Genomic DNA, 25,766 nt, shown 5'->3' on the forward strand with positions numbered 1-25,766 from the left:
CAGGCGCCTAACCACGTACCCACTGTCGGGCCCATCTACACCTACACTCTATCCGGGGAGCCTCTCTGCTGTCTCCGAGTCTGTCCTGAGGCTGAGGTTTGCAGGCGGGTGGCGTGTTTGCCCCCGCGACTCCCCGGGCTGCGGGTGGGTTTTGTCTTCCTGGCTTGGGGACATCGGTAAAGCCACAAGGCAGTCGGGCGGAGAACTATGGGTGGTGATCCTCACATACAGTCACCAGGAGGGAGCCTGAGGGCCGGGCCGGGGAAGCTCCCCTCTCAGAGGCCCGCGAAGGTGGTGGGAGTAAGGCAAGTTTCCGGGCTCCGCCCCTGGTCTGACTGAATCAGAATTGGGGGCGGGAGGGGGTCTCTATTTGCAAGCAGCTCTGTTGGGAGATTTCAAAGCAGGGCATGCCTGGTGAAGGGCTAGCGTTAACTGGCATTTCAGAAGAGGACACATGCTAATCTGAGAGGGAAGGAGGGTCTGTGCGCCCTGGACGGGAGGCCGGTGTTGGCCGTGCCTGGGGGAAGGGGCTTGGTGGGAAGATGCCATCCCTCAGGCCCCGTGCGAAGGACCTTCACTTAAGCTGAGTCAGGTGGCCCGTCTTTGTGCTGACTGTGGGCCAAGCAGATTCTGCCTCGTGTGAGCTCTGGCCTGGAGGAAGTTCCGGCCAGCGGGCTTGTGCCCCACACCCCGCAGGAGCGAGCCGTCTCCAGACTCCCCAGGACGCTCTTCGCCCCCTGCGCTGGGCCCTCCTGCTCTGGCCCAAGTCCTTTAACTCCCGGTGATATGACACCTATTTCTGGGCCTCACAGTTGCGGGCTCTGGTCTGTGGCACTTGCCCCAGGCTCGGGAGGGACAGGAGACACGTCCCCACAGGGGCCGCCTGGGCGCTGCCTGTGCCGACATCCCGCGAGCGTCTTCATCCCAGGGTGTGCGCTGGAGCTGTTACGGCTGCCTGCTCCGTGCTGCAGAACTCGTGTGTTGGTGTCGGATCCCCTCCCCACCCCGGCTCGTGCGTGGCACAGTCTCCTTTCCGAGCCTCTGAGCCTCGAGGGGGCAGGAGGGTGGAGGTTTGGAGGCGTGGCCCACAGGAACCAAGGGAGGCCACGATAACTGGAATCAAAACCTAAAATCCCACTGTTTGATTTCACAGCCTCCCAGCAAAATGCTGTCCAGCATCCTGGGCAAGACCAACCTCCAGTTTGCGGGGATGAGCATCTCGCTGACGGTATCCACCGCCAGCCTGAACCTGCGGACGCCCGACTCCAAACAGGTGTGTGGGCGCTCTGCGTCCCGCCCCCAGCCCCACGAGGGGCGTGCAGGGCAGAGCACGCTCATCTGAAACCTCCACACATCGGCACACCGTACCCCTCCAGAGGTCGCCAACAGAATACAGAATTTCTCTAATTCTTCTGTAAATGACCTTTTCCTGGAGGGTAATGTCTGAAGTCATGGCCCTACCTGCTGGGTAAGGAGAGGCGCGTGTGTCTGCCATGGGTAAGACGCTTGTAGGCACAGGGGCGTGAGCTCTGCTCGGCCCGGGCCTCCACGGCGGGCAGCGTGAGCTGGGAATTGGTGCATCCGCACGGCGAGAGACGGGCCAGCCCCAGGCCTCCGAACGATCCTCCCTGTCTCTGGCTGTGTGTTCCCAGGGGTGCCCGGGGTCACCTCTGTGTTGCTATACTTAGATCTATATTTACTGATTTCAGGGTTCCCCCAGTAAGCAAGCAACACCCCAGCTTCATTCATTCGTCTGCCCTGCACCTGAGGTGTTGAGATAAATTCTAGATCCAGCATAGAAACGAGAGGCAACATCTGTGCTTTGTTTTGACGCCTCTCCCTCCCGCCCTATAGATAATCACCGTCTTTCACACTGGTCCACCGACCAGGGGGGTGACTGTCATTTAGTGGTGGGCTAGGAGGGTTCAGCGGGCTCAGCCTTTCTCTGGGGTTGTCTCGGGGCTGAGCACCTGCGACCCAGGCTGCAGAGGCCCTCGCTGCACAGCAGCAGAGGAAGGAGGGTCCCCTCGGTCCTCAACCACGAGTCCCTATTCACACTTCCACGGTGCATGGCTGCTCCCAAGTTTCTAGGGATGCTCAGGCCGTGCCCTCAGTCCTGTGGGACACATATCCTAGTCCCCGCTTCTCCCTCAGCCCTCCCTTTAAAAAGCAAACCGAGGAAGAGCTGAAGGGGTGGGGGCTGGTTGGCCAGGTCCGGTCCTCACTGTCTGTGGAGGGTGGGTGGGGGCTGGGCTCAGAAGAGGGGGGCACCCTCCCGGACGACAAGACCGCGGCCCAGGATGGTTGGCGCGTGTCCCAGCCACCTCCCCTGGCTCTCCCGTGGTGGAGTGTACGCGGGCTGGCCTCACTGGGTGCTCCCCGCCCCGCGCAGAGCGACCATGAAAGGGCCCAGCGCTCCCCTCTGCAGAGCACTCAGAGAGGAGAAGCACCAGAACCCCACGAGGATGGAGAACCCGCTCATGGTTCACCACCTCCAGAGCTGTTGCGCTCCGTTTAATTTCCATCTCACCCCAAGAGCTGAGAACAGCCACACAGTAATGGTCAGGCATCGTGGTGACCAAACGATTTCTATTTCTTCCTCTGAGTCCTAACATCCACGTCAATTCCGAACCCCAGTATGAGAGCTGCCTCGTGAGCAAAAACTAAATACGCAAAAATCAACACCTTTTAGAAGTTTATCCTCACTTGGGGATTGCTGCTGGTCGCTGCCGTCCTGGGGGCTCCTGCCGGGGGACGGGAGGCACGAGGGTTCCGGAAGGCTGCACGAGGCTGCAGGGGTTAGACTGAGGGGGCTCCGCAGGGGCTCCAGGCCCAGCCTCCTTGTTTCTATCCAGTTATCTGCTCAGGTCTTTCTAGATCCCAGGCGGTTTTGCAAGTGCCAACAGCCCAAGGAGGCATTTTAAACTGTCTGATTTTCTCTCAGCGCAGTCATTGTGTTGGTTCGAGAGTTACCGGAGTGTGGCTGGGAGGCCCCTGGGCTGGTGGGGTGTCACCTCTGTAATTTCCCCTGCCTGCTGCGGGGGCCCGAGGAGCCATCCGGAGAGAACGCTGGCGGTGCTGGGGTGGGGGCAGGACCACTCTTTCCACCCCTGGAATTTACTTCAGGGTCATTACATTGTCTTCAAAATGATAAAAATAGTGATAAAAACAGCAGGGAAAACTTACGTAGCTTTTTCAATTTAGGGCAGCTTCTAATTTACTCAGTGTGTCCTGAATCCCACCGCGAGCTGCCATTTACGACGCTAATGGGAATGTCCCAGTTTAACATTAACTTGGAATGTCCTCACTGGCCTTTCAACTGATCCCATTGATTCCTGGAGTGCCAGAGACGGTCCCACGTTTGACGCGGGCTGTCTGGTTTGTACACACGCAGGATTCAAGCAGATGACAGGTTCCCCTCTGTGCTCGCTGCGGGTCTGGGCGGCAGGCCGTGTGGGTCTCTGAAGACAGACACTGCACCGTGGATGTGTCTCGGTGTGGGGGTCAGAGACCCCCATGTGTGGTCCCAGGGCTGCCCACGGTCCGCTGTCGCCCCTGGGCCTCAGGCTCCCCGTCTGTGAAGTGGGCATCCGTCCGTCCTCCCTTGAGGGCTGCCGTCAGACCCACGTGACCTGGTTCTGGCTGAGCGGCTGGACCAGCAGCAGCTGTATTGGGAAAAGCCCACTACAGGGGGGGCCGATGACCAGAGCTGTGGGCCAGGGGCTGACGACATGTCTCGTTTCTTGTTCTGGGCAGATCATCGCGAACCACCATATGCAGTCCATCTCCTTCGCGTCGGGGGGAGACCCGGTAAGTGCCCGCACTGGGAATGCCCTAGAAGGGGCCTAGCTTCAAGGGGTGCCTCTTAGCACACTCCTGGGAAGGGTAACTGGGATGCCAGCTGCCCCCTCCTGATTCCATAAGCTCTTCTCGACAACCACCAATTTTCATTTCATCAGCCCAAAGCTGTCAAAAATCCTCCAAATGTTGGCTTTGTGAGGGTTTTCTGAAGAGCTCATGGGACCAGCCCCAAGCTCCGAGTCCTCGGGGCTTCCCGTCTGGTGACTGCGAGTCCTGCCTCGTTCCTTTTCTTCCGCTGGGCCCCCTCGAGGGCCTTCTGATTTCCTATTTGAAGTCAACTGGAAGGCTGTGAATTTACTTAGTCTGGTTTATTCATAGATGTTTGGAATTAGAATTTTTCTCCCCAAATTTAATGCTGTCATCTCACTGGTTTGCTTTGCCAGCAGGGAAGGAGGCAGAGAGAGAGAGCTGGATGAGAATGTTCTATTTTTGTACTGCTTCTTTCATTAAGAAGGTGGGGTCACAAGGGAATTTGCTCCCTACATTTGGTCAGGAACACTACGAGGTGGTGTCCGCGCTCAGTTTCGGGGTCATCAGAAAGCCTCCACTTCCTTCTTTACCTCCTCCTCCTCTTCCTCCCCCAGAGCCAGCATTGGCTCTAATTGACTTATAGGTGTTCTAACTGCTGCCCAATATGATGCTTGGGGCCACAGTTTCTGAAATTTGGGAGGCAACCCAGCTTGAAAAGTAAGAGGAAGAAAGGGAGCACAGCTGCGTCAACAGACTCTTCCAAGAGCTTGTCTTAAACCTCATCTAATGCTGATATCAGAAGTGGACACAAAGAGATGGAAAATTTTGGGAGCCAAATACACTGGCTTGTGTTAACATTGTGTTACTCTCCAGGATGAACACAGGCCTGTGAGCTGCTTTCGTATCTCCTCATCATCTCATCATTTAAAAGAAAAAAAAAGGAAGCATTCAATGATGCTTAAAGAAATTCATAACATTTTTATATTTTTTTCTGATGCAGAAAATGCCACTAGGAGGACCAGAAACCAGTTACTTTCCACTGTAACTAATCAAATACATGTCCGTGCTGTGCATGAGTTCCCACTCCAGACTGGTTCGTCACCATTATAAGTGGTGGACGTTTGAATAAAACTAACAATTCCAAGTTGTATTCCTGGTTTTGCCACTAAGTGTGTATCTGTTTACTACTTTGTGCTTTGGTTTACCCAGTAAGGAAATAGCATTTTGAAATGTCAAATAACACAGTGAAAACACTGTTATTCCAAATGCCCCAAGAGGTGCACTATAATTTAATCTACTGTGATTAACAGTGTTCCAAGGCCCCTGAGGAGTGTCAGAATGCCGGCCAGGCTCAGAAGGTCTAGGGGAGCAGGAACAGGGACAGGATGGGCACAGGACAGGCACCTGGAAACCCCATCTCGGAACCTGGAGTGTTCGGTGTGTGGCTGTGTGATGTCTAGAACAATGTTCTGAATAACAATACACACCCTCCCCACAGTGTGCCAGAAAATGATCAATATTGACACTAGAAGAGCTCTGCTCTGGGTTCACCACAAACCATCTGAGGGACGGGACACATGTCACAGCTCTTTCTTGGCCTTCCTTCCCCGGAGCAGCATTTCTCCAACTGGAGTAAGGATTTCAAAAGAAGAATTTCCTTGCAAATGCCACTAGTGCTGACTCAAATTGATTTTGTTACCCAATATGCACAAATATAAATCCAGTATTGACTCCTGTTTCGACTTCTTATTGAGCACTAAACCCCAACCCAGTTCACTTTTAATACTGATAAACACAATAAAGCCGACAACATTCAAAGTTATATTAATTTGCTCTGATGGATGGTTTTGCTGACGCTGGATCTCTGCTCTCAGCGTGCCTCTGGAACCGGCCACCACGGTGCAGGATCCTTCAAGGTCAGCAGCTCTCCACCACTTCGGGCGCCTGGATGACTCAGTCCTTCCACTAATATATTCTATTCAAGCAAGCCCTTCAGTGATACATCATTATGTGTAAATGTGACATTCATTGCTCGAGTTAGGGCAAAAGCATCTAGCCTGAGTGTTCTTTTTTCTCTAGTTCTTTACAAACCTGGCACCTGTAATATCGGAAACCCGACAGACAACCTTGGCACTGACATCGCACACAGAACTGACACCACAGTGGTCATTCGGATGGTCCTGGATATTCTTGTATTAATTTTTAAGATTACCATGGAAATGAAAACATGAATTTAAAAAAACTCTGATGCCTTCTCAAACAAGGGGGAATGTACCTGCCCAGCTTCGGGGTTCCACGGATCTCAGACTGAGAGCACAAGTGCTGTTGTAGGACCCTTTGCAATAGTTAGCCCCTGAACCCATGAAGAACATCTGTGGCTCCAAGCTGCAGATGACTTCAGATCCTGACCAGATCTTCCTGGACAGAAATGACCGGAAGCCAGGTCCACATCCTTTCCAGCTCAGTCTATGAATATACCGGTGGGCAGTGGTCAGAGCAGGCGGACGGAACAGTGTAGGCAGGCTGCACGCCCCAGGGACCCCGGGTTGCAGCCCGTCATGTCAGAAGCTGTCAGGAGAGCCTTCACTGTGAACTCTGGGAAACGGCATGCGGACAAGGGCCCAGCCCCTGGCACCACCTGCAGTGGGGGCTCGTAACCCTTGCACGGCCTCACACGCTCTCTCCTCACCCCTCCCATCAGAGCATTTTCCTGGAGCACCGCAGAGAGAGAGAAGGCAGGGTGTCCTGCCCACAGAGAGAAATAACGGAGGAGCTCACGACACAGAATCTGTCAGATGCTGAACTCAGGGGGAGCTCGTCGTTAACTCTGGCGCCTTCGAAGCAGTGACATTTGGGAAGTATCTGCCAGAATGGGTGAACCTTTACCAGTTGCCCCCCTGAGACGTCTTTGAATGTTGCAAATGTCACCTTTGCAGGGACGACTTTTCTGTTTTGAAGAAAGAAGAGAATTATGTTTCCTCAGCTGGTTTAGAAGCGAAAACCCCCGTGGCGGCCCCAGCCCACTTCGGAGTTCAGAGTGTCCCCCGTGCTGCCGAGCAGACTCGAGTGTCCCCTGGAACAGCCAGACTACTCCACGGAGCTCGTGTGTTGGACCGTCTTAAAAGGATTCAAATTACTGCTCTGGTCGGGGAGGAAAAGAGCTGTCACTTCTCATCCACCCAGGAAGGCATTTGCCACCAACTCCTGGTTTCCCCGTGGCCTCTAGCCCAGCAGCACCAGCATCAGCTGGAAATTTGTCAGAAATGCACATTGCGGGGGTCTCACCTCAGACCCACAGAATCAGAAAGCCCGAGGTGGGCCCCACAGTCTGTTTCCACAAGCCCCAGGACAGAGGCCGAGGCCAGGTCGGACCGAGGACGGCCGCTGGGCAGAGCTGAGGGCCGGGCTTGTCAGCTTCCCTCGTAGCAGAACAATCCAGGGAGCCTCAGACCTTCCTCCCATCCAGTCCAGTTAGGTCAGCTTATCTGGAGTTGGGCCTCGGGCATCAGTGCTGTTAGAGCCCCGCGGGGGTCCAGCAGGCCGAGAACGGGGTGCCCATCAAGTCCCTGCTGCCAGAGGCCGGGCTCGGACAGCAGCGTCAGCGCCAGTGCGAGCTGGGGTGACCGCAGAAGCTCAGGCCCCAGCAGCACCTGCCGAGTCAGGTGCCGAGTCAGACTCCCCGTCTCAGGAGGTCCGGGGATTCCTGCCCACGGAGGCCGGAGGAACGCGCCTGACCAGGCTGTTTGCGTCCCGAGCTGGTCTGCACGTTCTGTGTCTGGCTGTGACTAGTGACGGGGTGTCTTGCTTCTCTTTGACAGGACACAACAGACTACGTGGCATACGTGGCGAAGGACCCCGTTAATCGCAGAGGTAAGCGGCGCCCGAGGCTCACGGTCTCTCGCTCACGTGAAGCCGGGCCTGACGCCGGGCACCAGGTGGTCCTCGTCATCTCCACACCCTTCGTCAATGCGAGCGTGCGTCCCGTTGTACTGCTACCGACAACGGAGGTTTGTGGGCAGTCCGGTGTGGCAGCATAGGTGGCCGGGCTGGGAGGCCCTGGACGACCGTGAGCATCAAACACACAGCGGCTCGCAGATGGCTGCAGCTTGGCGCACCTGGACTGCACATCGCAGATCCCAGGCAGGCCTTGAACCAGGTGGCCTCCGTGACACTGGGGCCCTCCACAGCCACCTGCCCTCCCGCCCAGCTCCAGCTCCAGCTCCGTGGCCAACTCTGCCATCCCAGAAGCCTCTGTGGCCCTGCACAGTCCTGGGGCTCAGGGGCGAAGTTCACTTGCTGTCCCCTCACAGCCAGCAAGGCTGCCAGGGCCTCAGACAGAGTCTGGATGGGGGATCTGAGGCATCTGAGCACTTTCCATCCTCCTAGACCCTTTATTCCTTTATTCCTAGACCCTACCTCCACACTCACAACCCCATTCCTTCTATCACGTACGAAAGCCAAGCCCCATCCGTGGGTGCTAACAGCCGGGGGGGCAGGCAGAGTACCCGTGCTACCCTTGAATACGGGTCATCCCACAGCCCATGCGTAGAACTGGTGGAGGAAGATCGCAGCTGGCGTTTGTAGCAATACAAAAGGGGGCTCCCCCCACTGTGCCCGGGGTCCCCTCTCCTCCCACCCCCGACCCCAGGTACCACCTGTTAATGTTTCCCAGTTTGCTTTACAGGACTTTTATCTACGCACATACACATACATTCTCTAATGTTAAAACTCCAATGTAAATGAGATCCTAGCATTCCATTTGGCCCCCTCCCCATGCTGTGTCTTGGACACGTTTCCACGACGGCCCACAAGGAACAGGTTACTGTCTGTGAGGTGGCGCCCTAGGACAAGACGCGTCCGCCAGGTTCACCGACCTCCGGGGGTCCACGTACAGACTCCTTCCCTGTTCTTACCCCCGGCGTAGGGCGGCCCATTCTAGAGGCATTTGCAGGGTGGTTTGCTGGTGGGTAGGTCAGTGGACCTTTCAAGTCACCACCTAGTCTGGCTGTAAAAATTTGCGTTCCCATCTAAGTGCGTGAGGGTGATTTTCCATCCAGCCTCCTCCTGCCCTGGGTTAGTCCGCAGAGGTGTGGCAGGGCTACCTGCCTTCCTTGAAGTCAGAGATGATAGGATCTTACAGAGTAAGCCTTCTTCTCCCCCAGGTGTCTGGTGTCTGGGGGGCCCCATAGGTGAGTGCAATTGTCAGTTCTGAACCACAGGGCGGGTCATCACAAAGCTTTGTGCTCAGACGAAGAGGGGGTATGGGTTGTCCTGATGAGCCCCCGAGGGGGACCGCCCCCGAGACCCCTCGCGGAGTCATGGAGCCCACACCTCTTGACCTTGCCGCAGCTTCTCTGTGCTTAGGGGAGGGCGCCACACTAGCCTGCACCTCCCGGGAGAGGCTGCCTTACCGGTTCGCTGGGGCTCCTGCTCCGAACGCCATAACCCGGGCCAGGAGACTGAAGAGCAAGGTGCTGGCAGGGCCCCTTCCGAGGCCTGTAGGGGGACCCTCCCGGCCTGGCCTAGCTCCTGGAGGCGCCCCGGCCAGGCTGGGCGTCCAGGCTGGCCCCGCGTGGCCGCAGCGCCCAGTCTTCACGCGGCCTTCTGCCCCGAGCGAGTCTCCACCTGCGCCGGGCCATCGGCTTCTAAGGTCTCTGGGTACCCAGAGCTGAGGCCCCCCGATCTTCCAGCCCGACCTCCGCTCCAGGGCAGTGAAGCGCCTGCCCGTCAGACGGGTGTGAGATGGCTTTCTAAGAGTTGGGCGAGCCCGCCTCCGGGCCACAGCGCACTCCTCATCTGTGCGGGGCCGCTGGACCTCGAGCCCACCCGCGCCCCTGATCTAGAACACCGAGCGAGGTGGAGGATGGCGAGTCCCCAGACGACCGCGTTGGCCCGCAGCGGGGCTGGAGTGCGGGGGGTGTGCGGCTCCCCGGCCAGGGCTCACTGGTTCAGGGCTCCTCCCAGGGGGCGCGGGAGGGAGCAGAGCCCGGAGACGAGGCTGGGGTCGGCATCAGCAGGCTCCGCCGCCCTCTCGTAACTGACCGACAGGCCCTCAGCCAATGGGGAGCTGCCCCCGCAGCCCTGCCCCTTGCCCATGTCCCCGAGCCGACTTGAAGAGGGCCGCGCCGGGCCTGCGGCTCCATGCCGGGTAGACTGGTGTAGACTAGGGGACCCGCGGTGGACCCGGCGGCGGCTCCGCAGAACCCCGTCCTCCCTTCACCACGGCTGCTGCTCTGCCTTTCAGAAGGAGGGGAAGCTGCTGAGTTTTGACCCTTCCCCAGCCCACCCGTCTCCAAAGCGCCGACTGGGCAGCGGGTGCGGACGGAGTGTGGGCGTGCTTGGCTGGCAACGGGCAGGTGGGGACCGGGGCGTCCCCCTCCTCCCACCCGGGCCCCTGCCTCCTTGCCGGGGGGAGGGCACCTGCACTCTGCACGGCGTCATGACCAACCATGTGCCTCTAATAGCAACGTAATCCGGCCTTGCTCTGTGTATCTGGGTTGATGTTTAATAAAAACCAATATCAACAATAAAAATAAAATAATAGCAATAATCAACAATAAAAATACAGCCAGCATCTGTGTCCTTGGGACACACGTCTTGGCCATCCCTAGCGTTCTCAGGGGCTTGCACTGAGATCGGGAGCCGCTATACCGTCATGTTGCTCTTTTCAAGGTATCCTGTGTCCTCAGGGCACCCCCTCGCACCTGGGGGGGAAGAGAAGCCTGAGGCCCCCAGGACTGGCAGCGGCTGTCCGGGAGCTGTCTGGGGGAGCTCCACTGAACCCGGCTGGCTTTGTGCAGCCAGAGGACAGTTTGGTGGTGTCGCAGGTGCGGGGACAGCTGCCCCTGTGCAATGCTCAGGTCTCGCTCTTCGAGAGCTGGGTTAGGTCCAGTCCCAGGCCCACAGGGCCCTGGCAGGCCTCGCTTCTTGTTAGATCAGGTTCTCTGACCCATCAACGTTTCCTTCCAAACCCTGGTTCTCTCTGCTGGGCTCTGAGTTGGTATTTTATAGACTGTTAAGAAATTCTTAAGAGCAATCCATCTGAAATTTAAAATGTTAAAATGTGTTTACAAATAGAACCGTTAGTTTAAGGGAGCAGAGCCGTTGAGAGAGGCGTCCCCGTGCTGGCGCCTTACAGCAGTGGTATGGGGACCAGGTGCGCTGGGGGACCGTCCGTGAGGGACATGCACCCCTCCCGTGGCCAAGCCTAGTGGCCCCGGTGTCTCTGACAAGCCTGTGCCACTTGTGTCCACAGCGTGTCACATTCTGGAGTGCTGCGACGGGCTGGCCCAGGATGTCATCGGCTCCATCGGACAGGCCTTCGAACTCCGCTTTAAGCAATATTTGCAGTGTCCTTCCAAGGTGCCCGCGTTCCACGACCGGTGAGTAGTGCTGTGACACCCTTTGCAGTGGCCTTTCTGTATTTTACAAACTTTCCTCTCGACATCGCTTGAGAGGAGAAAATCACGAAATGACCTCCAGAGGGTGTGGTCTGGACACACATGGTCAGTCGCAGTGCTCCGGGCTCAGAGGTACCTGGCGGGGCCGGGCTGCGGCTTAGGAGCCCTACAGATGGAGGCCGACGTATGGGCGATGCTGTGAATGTTAAGGAAAACGTTTTCTAGAAACTATAGAGACGGTAGCCAAGGTTACAGGAATTCATTGTAATAGGTTTCGTGCCATTTCCTCTGCAACCAGCTGAGGGTCCTGTGTGTCTCCTCCGTGGGTCTGCGTGGCACAGGTATGACACATGCTTTGTCCTCGCTGTCGTAGTTAGCATGGCCATGACGCATGGCCCCGCCTTGAGGCTCTGAGCTGGGGCAGCTTGGGGACTCAGAGCCTCCTGTGCCCTGGGCACACACGCCCATGGCCGGGATGAGCCCCGGCAGCTCTCTCTGCGGGAACAGCAGAGCCTGACGCTCATGTCTGATGAAAGAGTAAACACGAGGAGCAAACCTTCTCCTTGGGAGAGGTACCACCGAGCTCCCTGGGGCAGAAGAGCATTCAGCGCAGCATAAAACATCCAGAAAAAGTGACGGGGGGCATGGCGATGGTCTGTCCTTGATTGGGCTTGCCTCCTGAAAGCCCCTTCGGATGCTGTGTTCACCGTCCATGAAACATTTTTTCTTCCGAATTTGTTTTCCACTCTTGCTCCAACGTCTGCAGCCCAGTTTTGTGGCTTCCTCGTGAAGGCAGTGCCTGCTTTTACCTTTGTTATCACGAAGGCGTCTCTCTTCCCTCTGAGCTTGTTCCCTTTCGTGACTGACACTTTTATTTTTTAAAAGATTTTATTTATTTATTTGACACAGAAAGAGAGAGAGAGAGATCACAAGTAGGCAGAGAGGCAGGCAGAGAGAGGGAGGGAAGCAGGCTCCCCGCTGAGCAGAGAGCCCAATGCGGGACTCGATCCCAGGACCCTGAGATCGTGATCTGAGCCGAAGGCAGAGGCTTAACCCACGGAGCCACCCAGGCGCCCATGACTGACGCTTTTAATCCACTCTCTCATCTCCTGGGAAGTGGCTTTTAAGACACGCTTTGGGGAGATGCCAGGTAAGACCCCAATTGGTAAATTCCACGTCCCAGAATTTAGACGCACCCATGTGCAGGGAGTGGGGACAGAACGTGGCTGACTGTGTTTTTATACTCTTTATACACACCCATCTACCCATTAACTGTACACACTGAAAGAAATTTGACAGTTCACATACTCTTCTGCCGATTTTAAGTTTTACATACAATGGGACGTAGTCGTTAAAGTAGGTTGGTATATGTGTATTACCAGAATAAATCTCAAAAATCTTAAAAGGAGTGAAAAAGTATAGGAAACATTTATGGAAGTTTTAAAACCATAAATAAAATTGTGCATGTAGTTTATGGATTGAAGTGTGTGTATGAAGAGTACAAAAACGTGTAAGATTATTACATACCAATCATACAGCATCTGAGGACCAGGCGGTGATGGGGCGGGATTTAACTGTCAGGTGTCTCCTCCCTGACGCTTCACAGTGAAAATATTCCAACGTCCAGAAAGAATTTTACAGTGAATATCTCCTAGATTCCACTATTCACATTTTACTGTTAATTTTATATATCTATCCTTCCAAAGTAAGTTTGACACATTTTATTTCTTTTTAAAAAAAGGAAGCAAACAGAGCAAAATGTTCACACTTGTTTAATCTCCATGGCGGAGATGTATCTTTTATATTAATTACTATGCTTTTCTGTACTTTGGAAATGTTGCATCGAAGTCAAATAAATAAATGAAAAATAGGTACAAAAATGCGTGTGCGAGTTGCTTGCTTCTCTGGGAACGCACCGAAGGTAGGAATTTTCTATAGAATTTTTTTATATTGAGTTTGAAAAAGTTTTGGGGAAAGAGTGAAGTAGATGCGATCTTGTCTGCGGAGAAAGGCTTCGACTCCAAACGCAAGTACGGGCGCACCATTTCTAAAGCAGACAGGAACGAGGGGACCCGCCCGACATCCACGTGACCTCATCTGACAAGCTGCTTGTCACGTCCACCGAGCAGGTCTGAGAGCACGGGAGAGGTGGGGATGCTACTTTTGTTCTAGCTGGGGACAGCCGGCGCTGTGAGAGGACCGTCCCTGCCTCCCCCCCGCCCCTGTCCTGGGACCCTGACTCTAGAGGACACTGGCTTGTTTTTCTCCTGATGTGCCAAGATCCCAGGGACCAGCAGCACAGAGGCTTCCGTTGGTGGGGAGTGCTCCTTGGGTTTTCATCTCACTCCCTCAAGCCAAGTCTCTCCAACTTGGTAAACAAGAGCTAGAGGTATGAGAATTCGGTGCATCGAGCTCCTTCGCCCACACGGCTTGGAGCGGAGACATGGACAGCTGGGCGTGGAGGGAGTGGGGCAGTGTTAGGGCCCACCAGGCTGCCCCGAATATCTCAGTAACATGTTTGCAGCACACGATTCGCCTTTCTTCTCTTGCGGTTGGTGAGTGGATGGCTTTTTTTGTGAATTATTTCTTGGTCATTGTATTCATTATTGGGGGAGAGACTCTCATTTGGATTCAGCACCCATTTCCAGCTGGAAATCAAAAATAGTTCTTTTAAATGAATGGGGATTTTTTTTTGGTGTGGTCTGATTTTCCTTGGGAGATTTTTTTTTTTCCTGTGATATTTCTTATGGAAATCCAAGGTCATTTTCAACACAAAACCAGAGAAGACCATGACAAACAATTCAAATGTAGCTAATGTTCCCTGTTCTGCTTTTAAAAATTAATATATAATTCATTTGTGATAACACTGACTCTTGGAAAGCATCTACTTTCGTGATACTTCACATGTTCAGAGAGGATACAAGCGCTTTTCCATCACCTCAGGCCCATGACCGGTCACCTCCATTTTCTCCCCCTTCTCCCCGGGCAACCACTAATCTTTCTGTCTTCGTGGATTTGCCAGTTTGGGGCATTTTGTATAAATGGAATCATACAGAGTTCTGTGAGTGGCTTCCTTCACTTTGGAGGATGTTTTCCAGATCCATCCATATTGTAGAATTTACTAGCACAGCCCTTCCTAGGGCTAAATAACCCTCCACTGGACGCCTCTACCTCCTCTCGGATGGCCATTCTTCATTTTGTCCCCATTTGTCCGGGCCCACCCCTTAGCTCGGGTGAGTAATGCTGCTGTGACACTGTGGACAGTCCCAGTGTGGACAGAGTGCTCAGCACTCCAGGTAAACACCAGGGGCTGCAGTTGCTGGATCACGTGGTAACTTTATGCTAAACTCTTTGAGAAACTGCCAACTTTTTTCCAAAGTGGCTGTAGCTTTTTATACCTCCACCAGTAAAGTGTGAGGGCTCCAAGTTCTCTACGTCATTTTGATTACAGCTATCCTACCTTACCCTGACGGTGATTTTCTTTTAAAGATTTTATTTATTTATTTGACAGACAGAGATCACAAGTAGGCAGAGAGGCAGGCGGTGGGGGGGAAGCAGGCGCCCTGCTGAGCAGAGAGCCCGATGCGGGGCTCGATCCCAGGACCCCAGGATCATGACCTGAGCCAAAGGCAGAGGCTCAACCCACTGAGCCACCCAGGCGCCCCTGGCTGTGACTTTCATTAGCATTTCCCTGATGACCAATGATTAAGCCCATTTTCATGTGCTTATTGCTTATTTCTGTATCTTCTTTGGAAAAATTCCTGCTCAGACCTGTAGCCCATTTATTGATGTAGGAGTTCTTCATATATTCCAGATACTAGTCCCTTTCCAGATATATGATTAACAAGTATTTTCTCCCATTTTGTGTGTTGTCTTTTGTTTTCTTGAGTGTCCTTTAAAGTACAAGGTTTTTAATTTTGATGAACTCCAGTTTGCTTATTTTCTTTCTTCGGTTGCTTTTGTTTTTGGTGTCATGGGTAAGAAACCATTGCCTAGTCCACAATAGCCAAAATATGAAAAGAGCCCAGATGTCCATTGATAGATGACAGATAAAGAAGATACACACACACGCATGTGTGCGCGCGTGCACACACGCACACACATAGAGACAGAAGAATATTACTCGGCCATCTAAAAGAATAAAATCTTGCCATTTGCAACGATGTGGATGGAACTAGAGAGGATTATGCTAAATGAAATATGTCAGTCAGAAAGAAAAATGCTATATGATTTTACTCATATGTGGAATTTAAGAACAAAACAGATGAACATAGAGGAAGGGAAGGAGAAATAAAATAAGATAAAAACAGAGAGGAAGACAAACCATAAGAGACTCTGATCTCTAGGAAATAAAGTGAAGGTTGCTGAAGGGGACGTGGGGGGATGGTGTGACTTGGTGATGGGCATTAAGGTGGGCACGTGATAGAATGAGCATTGGGTATTGAATCACTGAACTCTTCCTTTGAAACTAATAATACACTATATGTTAAACAAATTGAATTAAATAATAAATTTAAATTAAAAAATCAATTGATGAGGTTAATTGGCACAAAAAAAGAAACAATTGCTTTATGCAAAGTTACAAAAATTTATACCCATGTTTTCTTCTATGTTTTACTTCAGTGCCTTTTAATTTCTTCTTATTATATAATTTCCTTGGCTAGAATCTCCAGTATAAGGGTGACTAGCAGTAGGAAGAGGGGACATTCTTATCCTGTCCTGACTTTAGGAAGAAAACATCACACCCAGTCTGTCACCATTAACCATTGGTTAGCTATGGACTTCCCATAGATGCCTTTTATTGTGAAAATGTCCCTTTATTCAAAGTTTATTGAGTATCTTTGTAATGCAAAGATGTTGGATTTTGTCAAATGCTTTTTCTGTGTCCATTGAGATAAGTATTTGGTATTTGTTTTTATTCTATTGATATGATATATTACAACAGTTGACTTTGAAATGTTGAACCAACCTTGCATCACTGGGATAAATCCCACTTAGTTATGGTGTATAGTTCTTTTTATATGTTACTGGGTTTAGTTTGTATTTTGTTAAAGATTTTTTTTCATCCATTTTCATAACACTTATTGGTCTACAGCTTTCTTTTCTTATAATAACTTTGTCTGGTTTTGGTCTCAAGATAATACTGGCCTCATAGATTGAGTTTGGAGGTATTCCTCCCTTTTGTATTTTTCAGAAGAGTTATAAAGAATTGCTGTTAACTCTTCTTTGCATGTTTTTTTTTTTTAAGATTTTTTATTTATTTATTTGTTTGACAGAGAGAGATCACGAGTAGGCAGAGAGGCAGACAGAGCAGGAGGGGGAAGCAGGCTCCCTGCTGAGCAGAGAGCCCGATGCAGGGCTCGATCCCAGGACCCTGAGATTATGACCTGAGTGGAAGGCAGAGGCTTAATCCACTGAGCCACCCAGGCGCCCCTCTTCTTTGCATGTTTGATAGAATTTACCAGGAAGCCATGATTCAGAGCTTTTCTTGGAGTATGGGTTTTTTTTAATTGTCACTAATTCAGTCTCTTTCCAGGTCTATTTAGATTTTCTATTTCTTCTCTAGTAAGTTTTGGTAGTTTGAATCTCAGTAGGAATTTTTCTATTTCGTCTAGGTCATCTAGTTGGTGTAGTTACCTATAGTTTCTCGCATCTTGTGTTTTAGGTTTGTTTGCCTGCGTAGTTAACTTTGCCGATATTCTCTGTTTGCTCATATAGATATGTGTTTCTGTTTAGTGCTTGATTTCAGCCTGAAGTACCTCCTTCAGTATCTCTTATAGGGAAGATCTGCTGTAATGAATTTTCTTTGGTTTTTATCTGGGAATGTCTTAATTTTTGCTTCATTTTCAAGAGGTAGTTTTACTGGATATAGATTTCTTGGTACACAGTATTTCTTTCTGTACTTGGACTATGCCATCCCATTGTCTTCTGGCCTCAGTTATTTCTGAAGAGAAACTAGTTGTAATATTAGTGAGGATCTCTTGCACGTGATGAGTGGCCTCTCTTGCTGCTTTCAAGTTTTTTTCTTTTTGGCTTTAAACAGCTTGATTATGATGTGTTAAGGTATGGAGCTTTTTTAGTTTATACTTTCTGGGGTATTTTTTCTCTTTTTAGCTCCTTGGATGTGTACATCAATTATTTTAATTAAATTTGACAAGTTTCTGGCCCTGAAGTCTTCATGTGTCCTTCCAGCCCCTTTCCATCCCTCCTCTTTTGGGAATCCCTCATGTGTATGTTGGTTTGCTTAATGGGGTCCATAGGTCTCTGAGGCTCTGTTCATTTTCTTTAGTTCTTTTTTCTTTCTGTTTCTGTGATTTGATAGTCTTAAGTGACCTATCTTTAAGTTCTGTCATTCTTTCTCCAGTCTGTTCACACCTGTTTTGAGCTCCTCTATGAATTTTTTATTCCAGTTATTAACATTTTAAATTGTAGCCTTTCTATTTGGTTATTTTACAAAATTACTTCTACCTCTACTTTGATATTCCCTATTTGGTGAAACAACAGTGTCATGTTTATTTTTTGTTGATGATTTCTTTTATTCCATATTAAAAGTAGCCAATTTAAATTTTAGTTTCCTCCGGAAAAGTTTCTGTTGATAGCCTTTTTTCTTGCATATCAGCCATGCTTTCTTACTTCTTTGCATATTTTCTAAATTTTCATTGAAACTGGAAATTTTAAATAATACAGTAGGAAATTTTGAGAATCTCACCTCCTATGGATTTCTTGTTGCTGCTGTTTGTCATGGCTGTTTGTTTTAATGACTTCTCCAAGATAACACTGTAAAAATCTGTATTCTTTGTCATATATGACACTGACAACCCTGTTTGGTTTCCTTATTAGTTAGCTAATGGTTAGAGAGAGATTTCCTTCAATGCTTGGGACCATTAAGTCTCCCCATATTTGCTGAGAAGCTGTTTGTGTATCGGGGCACTCCTTCAACATTCAGCCAAGCTGTTGACAACTCTCCTTTACCCTTTACTTCCTGCTTATGCAGGCTTAAACCAGAGGTGAGAACTAAGACCTTTTCACATTTTTCCTAAGCAGGCACACAACCCAGATCTCGAAGACAGTATTACACAAACATGTGGTCTTCTTTACTTCCAGAAACACACTGAAGCTTATCAAAGTCCCTATGGACATCCTATTGCCCAGATTTTCCTTCTAAGCTTTTCTATAGCTCCCTCTTTGTTACCTACTGGTTTGTTATAATACCAAATGCTCTCCACTGTTTCAGGAAGCCACGATGTTGGACACTAGCCTCCAATTGTTTTTGACAAAGCCACTGGGGAAGAGGCTCTTTCCCCTGGACAAGCTCTGAATCAGGTCAAATAAAGACAGACTTGGAATGGGGTCTTTTAGGGAATGACCAGACAGGTCAGATTCTCTGGAATGGGGCTTTGAAAGAGACTCAGTGATGTTTGGTCCCCTCCTATGATGGTCAGGCTGCTGGTTATCACTCTGATCGTGGGTTGTTGGTTTTCAAGTCTACTGTGGAGACAGGAATAGGGCAAGTTAAAATTCCTGTGCATTTTGTTTGCTTAAACACACACACACACACACACACACACTAGTTTGCTGCAAACTTCTGATTAATTTCCAGGGTTCTGAAAAAGTTGATCCTGAAAAAATTTTTTTTGCTAGTTTCCTGTTTGTTTTATGGAAGAGAAATTTTCAGAGATTTTCACTAAAATCTCCACTTTTTAGTTGATTATGCTTTGACTTATTGAAATGAATGTTCTTGAGGATATGCTTATCTCTAGCTATAAATCTTTTCTTTCCTAATTAAATGTCCTTTTGAAAAAAGGAGTTCTTCCCTGTTTCAAATAAGGTTGAAATTTTCCAGAAGGTTGAACTGCAAATAAGGCTGAAGTATCCGGCCAAACCATTCATCTGCTTTTCAGGGTTGAGATCTAGATAGTGAGGAGACAGTCACTAACTCTCTTTTCTGGGGTAGCAGGTCCTCACATTAGATTTGTTCATTTTGAAGACAAGCTCAACTTTTGGCTAAAGCTCTGGAAAATCCTCTTCTAACAGAATGCAGAGTCTGGATGAGCCTTGGACTGAAGAGGAGGGGGATGGCTCAGACCACCCATACTACAACAGCATCCCAAGCAAGACGCCTCCTCCAGGGGGCTTCGTGGATGTGCGGCTGCAGGCCAGACCCCATGCCCCCGACATAGCCCAGGTAAGTCCTGTACCCCGACCTGGGTCGTGGCCACCTGAGCTTTATTTCCTTTCGTCTCCCTCCACTTAACTGGCAGGCTGCGTTTTGTCCAGTCTTTGACAGGATAACTCACCTGTTTTCTCCCCTGGGATGACACCGAGTAGACAAGAAGGGGAGGCTTTTGTTGTAACATCTTACGGTGTTCATCAGTATCTTGGAACTATATTATGATTCTGGAGATACGAGTCTGGGGTCTCCTCCATCCTGGGACGAGTCCCATTATGGGAGCTCAGTGAGAAGAAGAAAGAGTTCAAGACTTTTAAAAGGCGCTGGCGCTCTGTGTTCCCTGGAAAGAGAGTGGATGCGGGCCCTTAGAGTGATGAGAATTTCAAGAGCCTTCTCTTTTATTCATTTCCTTGATTTTTCCTCCAACAACATTCCAGCAAGTCAATTGCTTTTTAGAGCTATAGTATCTCTATTTCATTATAGAGAATTTTTTGATGTCACCTACTTTGTGCAAATAAGAATGACACTTAAAAAGTGACAAAATAACAGTGACATCAAGTGTCAATAGCTGTGACACGGATACGGACGGGGTGGGTTTGGCCAGGTGTGCGTGGCCGTGGGCGGCGCGATCCGACGCAGAGAAACGCACCAGCCGAAGTTTACTTTACGAGTGATGGAGCTGCACTGAGCGGGCTCATCTTCGGCCACGCGGAGGGAGGGACGGCGGCGGAAAATGAAAACAGGACGGGCGTGTGTACTTCTGGTGGGAGGCAGCCTCTTCCTCACACCCACACAATCCTATCTCCCAAATCCTAACGCCGACCATGAGGCACGCAGGGAAAAGCCGGAGGAATGGGGAAAGCGCCCGACCTTCTGCCGGGGGCCCTTGTACTGCACTGTGGCGTTTAGAGGTGGGGAAGGGGGAGACGATGCCTTTTCTCTTTGTGTATTTACATGTGTCTGTAGTTTGCAGGAAAAGAGCAAACGTACTACCAGGGGAGACACTTAGGAGACCCGTTTGGCGAGGACTGGCAGCAAACACCTGTCAGGCAAGGTGAGAGGCAAGGGGAGGCGGGCTAGGAGGTCCCCTGGAGGCACAGCCTGTGGGTGGGGATCCTCGACCACACGCCCACCCTGGGCCTCCTGCACTGCTAGAATGGAGTCAACGTACAAAGCATTCACTTACACTTTAAGGCAAAACAGCGCAATTGAAATGAGGCTGTTTCTTCTGCTCTGTTCCTTGCTCTGCGGCCTTTGTAAAGGGGATATAGGGACCCGGGAGCCTCGGCCCCGCTGTTCCTGCACCACTTCCCTACCCAGGTCAGGGCCAGGGTCTCAGTCAGGCCCTAGTGATCGTGTGTCCACCCTCACAGGCCACCCTGTCGCATTTTGACAAGAAGGCTGGGAAATTGTCCCGGTCAGAACACCACAGCGGTGACAGGGTCTGAAGAGGGGCATTGAGCCGATGGGGACCCACGGGAGGAATTATCGAGCAGCTGTAGGATCGCCTTCGTACAGGGGGAGCGGGGCGGGGGGCCGGCTTACAGGCAGATGCACCGATGACCACCCTTTCCGTTGTAAGAAAGAGACGGCTCGTGTCCTTGCTGCAGGGTCCCTGGATCTCTACGGCGCGCCGGAGGGGAAGGCGCACGCGGCCCCTGGAGAAGCCCCCACGTACGTGAACGCCCAGCACCTCCCGCCTCAGGCCACGCCGGCGTCGGGCAGCAGCGCAGAGAGCAGCCCGCGGAAGGACCTCTTCGACATGAGTGGGTTGCCATTCGCCTGGGTTTCCTGTCCTCTGAGGTCGCTTTCTGCGACGCCTTCTTTTTGAAACCTGTGCCATTCACACTCTTTCTGCTAGCAGCGTCCTGATGAGCAGTGAGGGCTGTTTGCACTTTGCTGGGCTGCGAGTGCGCTTCTCGCGGCTTCAGCCTTGGCTGACCTCTGCTGGGGGCCGACAGCCCTCTCTGAGGGCAGAGTATTTCCCCTCTTTCCAACTGACCTTCCTCTTGAAGAGCTGCCCGTGTGTCGTGAGGCAAATGATACACACACAAAAAGCACTCGTTTTTTCACTTAAATATTAGTCGGCTGTAAGGGGACACATTCCGTATCAGGGGCTAAGGATGCCAAGGTGGCATGCGCGCCCCTGCTTCACAGAGGCCTCGGTCTGTTGACCAACCGCAACACGAACGCAAGGAAGTGATCCGACATCCGGCGTGCGCACACTCGCTCGCTCTCCCGTGCGCACACTCGCTCGCTCTCGCATATTCCTCTCCGTTGAGCATCTGGTGCGGGTCATGTACCGTTCTGCTTACTGGGGTCGGCAGGGGAGCCAAACAGACGGTCCCGTGGAGCGTGAGTGACCACGCTATGTTTGTAGGTGACAACCAGTGCCCTGGTGACCCCCCAGACAGGACGAGGGGTGTGGCAGGAGGCTCCTCGGCAGGGCGGGGACGCATGCTGTGGACCCTCAGTTTGTCACGAGGGCTGGGACACGTAAATCAGCCAGGAACTCGGTCGTGGAAGCGGGGATTGTGGCTGAGGAGCTTCGGAGTTGCTCCCCGAGTTCCCAAAGAGCTTTACATCCTCACGCTGCTCTGTCAGCTCCCCGAGATTTTCACGGGCCAGAGGCGTTCCTTGAGAACTTAACAAGTGTCTACCACGGGCTGGGCACCTGTTACTTCATTCAGTTTCTGCAACGGCCCTGCAGGCGGCCACCGTTATTATGGCTCTGCGGCTGGTCAGGGCGGCCTTGCCGGTGCGGCGTGCACCCTGCGGGGGCTGGTGGGAAGGAGGAGGCGCACGAGTGTCGCCACAGTCCGGCGGCCTCCTGCCAGGGGAGGTCTGTTTCTTCTCAGCCACTTCGGTCTCCCAGACAGTGGATTCCCATTCTGACTTGCAAAAATCACCACCAACAGAGGAACTGGAGACTCTCGGGGCTTGGAGGCACCTTAACGATCATCTAATCAAATCCCATCTCTTAAAAAATGTGGGAACAGCCTCAGAAGTATGAAGCCACTTTCCCAAGACGCGGGGCAAAGTGGAGGCTCTCTGAGCCTCTGTTCCAGCTATAAAGATGCCTCCCAAAGGCAGTTTAGTACCAGTATTTATGGTCAATTTTCACTGTTTAATTTAGTCAATTAACCAGTGACTTCTTGCTCCAGAACCTGAGGAGAGGTAGATAAAACAAGGGTTTGAGACGGGAAGAAGAAGAGCCAGAGCCATCCTTTGTTGTCAATCCATTTCTACACCTGCTCCCAAACAAGAGAAGGGGAGACGAGAAGAAGAAAGGGCCCTGGAGAGGCTGGTGGCTATTGAAAAGTCTGGAAAAGAATTAAGCCAGCACTCTGTGTTGTTTCTCTTAAACCACAAGAGCTAAATAATGATGGTGGTGGTGAAGGAGCTGCTCCTGGTGCTGATGGTAGTGGTGGTGATGGTGATGATGATGATGTCGATGGTGATGGTGCTGATAGTGGTGATGGTGGTGGTGAGGGTGATGATGACAGTAATGATGGTGGTGATGTTGATGATGGCGATGATGGTGGTGATGGTGGTGATGGTAGTGATGATGCTGATGGTGGTGGTGTTGCTGATGGCGATAGTGATGATGGTGATGTTGATGGTGATGTTGATGCTGATGGTGGTAATGATGGTGGTGATGGTAGTGGTGATGTTGATGATCGTGGCAAGTGATGGTGGTGATGATGGTGATGATGGTGACAATGGTGATGGTCTTCATAGTGATGGTGGTGTTGGTGATGGTGTAAAATGTTATAATACAGCCTTCAACTACTCCAGGTAATCAGGAAAAATAGGATAAAAACAGAAAAATCTAATTTTAGGCAACAGTTTAACCTGCTTTTATTCCCGGATTTGTGAACAATGTAACAAGTATCGAAATGCTCTGATGGGGGTTTCATTTATTCACCTGACTCCTGCCCGTTCTCTACTAACAATTGGCCTCCTCCTAGAGCATTTGTTGAACATCTGTGGGTATGGACTATACCCCAGGGATGATGTTGGACTCTGGGGTTGTAGCTGTGCCCGTTTTCGTGCCGCATGTCGGCATGGTCCCGTGTTGTCATCATCACGCCTTACACTGCCACTGTGTGGCACCGTGGGCATTTTTGAGAGCTTTTGTACATATTACCTCCTTTGAAAATGGAGAGTTGAGGTTTCATCAGATGTCTTTGGGGACTTTTCATGCTGCTGTCGTCTGTTGCCTGCGGTGGGAAGTGTGTCCTGCAGGGCGTGCGGTCATGCTCCATCTCCAACACTCACACACAGACAAATGAAGGCCACGGGGAGGTAGCGCTCCTAACCTGGGCCAAGTCACACAAAGGCACCCGAAAAATGTCCGTTTTCTTCTCTTTTAAAAATTTGCCGGATGCAAGAATTTTGAAACAAACATCTGACGGCTGGGTATAGGTTTTGCACTAAATCTAACCTTGCAGATTATCTTCCTCTTCATGTATTTCTGTTAGCATTGGCAGGTTTTCATTCAGCAGGAAGCAGATTTGTTAAAAGGCCAGCCGATGTTCCAGAAGCAGTAGATGGTCTGTATAATGCGTGGCCTGGTGCAGCGTGCACAAGTCAAGTCGTTCTAACTGGTGAGACAGAGGGTGTGTTTGAATCCCTGGTACAAGGCGCAGCACCCGGCTGTCTCGGGAAACCCAACTAGTCAGAAAAAGGTGCCAAGGTTTGGGCTGTGGTTTCTATTACCAGCCAGTCGTTTTTCTGTAGGGTTGTTTCTTGTGGAAGTTGTCTTGGCATTTGCATCGATCACTTTGTGCGTTTAAATATTTGTTCTTCTTGGGGGTTCACTTGTTTCTGGTGATTGTCGTTGACAGAACCTTTTGAAGATGCTCTCAGGAACCAGTCCTGGGGGCCTGTGCTGAGCAAAGCGGCCTCCGTGGAGTGCATCAGCCCCGTCACCCCCAGAGCCCCGGATGCCAAGATGCTGGAGGAGCTGGAAGGGGAGCCTTGGTACCAAGGGGAGATGAGCCGGAAGGAGGCTGAAGGGCTGCTGAAGAACGACGGGGACTTCCTGGTCCGGAAGAGCGCCACCAACCCAGGCTCCTTCGTCCTCACAGGGATGCACAACGGCCAGGCCAAGCACCTGCTGCTCGTGGACCCGGAAGGCACGGTGAGCACGGGGCGGGACGCGACCTGCCTCCTTAGAGCGGACTCCCCTTGGTCTCTGTGCCGGGCGACTCACTTTCCCTCCACTACCCACGCGTGCTGGCTGAGGGCCTGGTGGCCACGCCCGTGGGACCCGGGAGGCCAGGTGCAGAGGGCTGGTGAATTCAGGCCAGCACTGCGCTTGCGCTTGGAAATCACGAGGGCCTGGGGTAGAAGCGCTAACGCTGATGTCCTTTGCAGTAAATGAATACAAATCCCGGGAAAGTCTTCTTGTCCAATACAGTCTTAGTGGATACGGACGTGCAGGGGTCGTGGGCTTTCAATATTTACCTCAAATGTCTCTAAAGCTGAGTCACCGAGTTTCTGTCCCCAGAGTGCATGCCGTGATGAGGCCATACCTAAAGCCCTATTAATTGGCCTCTTGCTTTCCCGCTCAGGGAAGTCATGCCTCGTGACGGTGAGCTTGGCCGTTCCTGGCAGCATGGTCGTGTCTGCAGAGCTCTGTGGGTTTGCCTGCCTTTCTCATCTCCCAGTCAATAAAGGGATTTGACTTGATCTTGGCGCAGTCCAAGAATTGTTAAGTTTAACAAATGTAATGACATTAAGTGAACCATTAAATAAATTCCAGGATTGTTTTTAAAACTTGTTATCCAGTGAAAACAAAGACGCAGGTAGTGTGATCAAGTAGTAGCTCAGGGCATTGCCTGTCCTGACTGACGGGTAGGGACGCAGCCTCAGTCTTTGGCTAGACTTGATCGCAATTTAATTTAATTTGGTGGAGGGGGACCTGACCTAATCTATGGCTTCTGGTGTCTGTACCTCGGCCCTGAGCCACCTCTCCCCCCTGCACCTGGACAAACCTTCCCGGGAACGCAGTGCAAACCCTTCCAACCCACCTTCTTCGGTCATGGGGATTTTTCCCACAGACGTACATCAGGGAAAATACATACTGTGTGTGCGTCTTAGAAATTTGGAACCATGATACTGCCCCCAGTGAAGTGAAATCCCATTTCATTTTGTTCATTTTTCCCTCGGCACAAGATCTGTCTGGGGTGCTTTCCATACACGGAATCGTCGCTTGGCTGGGCTCCCGGACGTCCCCCACTCTGCGGCCACAGGTCACTTGTGGAAATCTCTCAGGAAGGGCTAAAGGCACTAGGAATCCTCTTGTGTGTTTCCCCCGCTGGTCTTTTTGGGGCACATCCCAGGGCTGGGGTTTTTGC

At 51.4% G+C, this 25,766-nt stretch overlaps 1 protein-coding gene across 1 annotated transcript in view; it reads left to right on the plus strand.

The window, feature by feature from the left end:
- The window catches only part of SHC3 (SHC adaptor protein 3), an 89,194-nt gene that overhangs the window by 51,211 nt on the left and 12,217 nt on the right, over window positions 1–25,766 (plus strand). Inside the window, exons 4-11 of the mRNA XM_080819994.1 lie at window positions 1,154–1,273; window positions 3,757–3,810; window positions 7,650–7,701; window positions 11,087–11,213; window positions 19,266–19,416; window positions 20,368–20,455; window positions 21,012–21,167; window positions 24,252–24,547. Coding sequence (XP_080676120.1) covers window positions 1,154–1,273; window positions 3,757–3,810; window positions 7,650–7,701; window positions 11,087–11,213; window positions 19,266–19,416; window positions 20,368–20,455; window positions 21,012–21,167; window positions 24,252–24,547 — 1,044 coding nt within the window. The remainder of the gene's footprint in view (window positions 1–1,153; window positions 1,274–3,756; window positions 3,811–7,649; window positions 7,702–11,086; window positions 11,214–19,265; window positions 19,417–20,367; window positions 20,456–21,011; window positions 21,168–24,251; window positions 24,548–25,766) is intronic.

Source organism: Martes martes, assembly GCF_963455335.1.
Source record: "Martes martes genome assembly, chromosome: 12".
NCBI lineage: Eukaryota > Metazoa > Chordata > Mammalia > Carnivora > Mustelidae > Martes > Martes martes.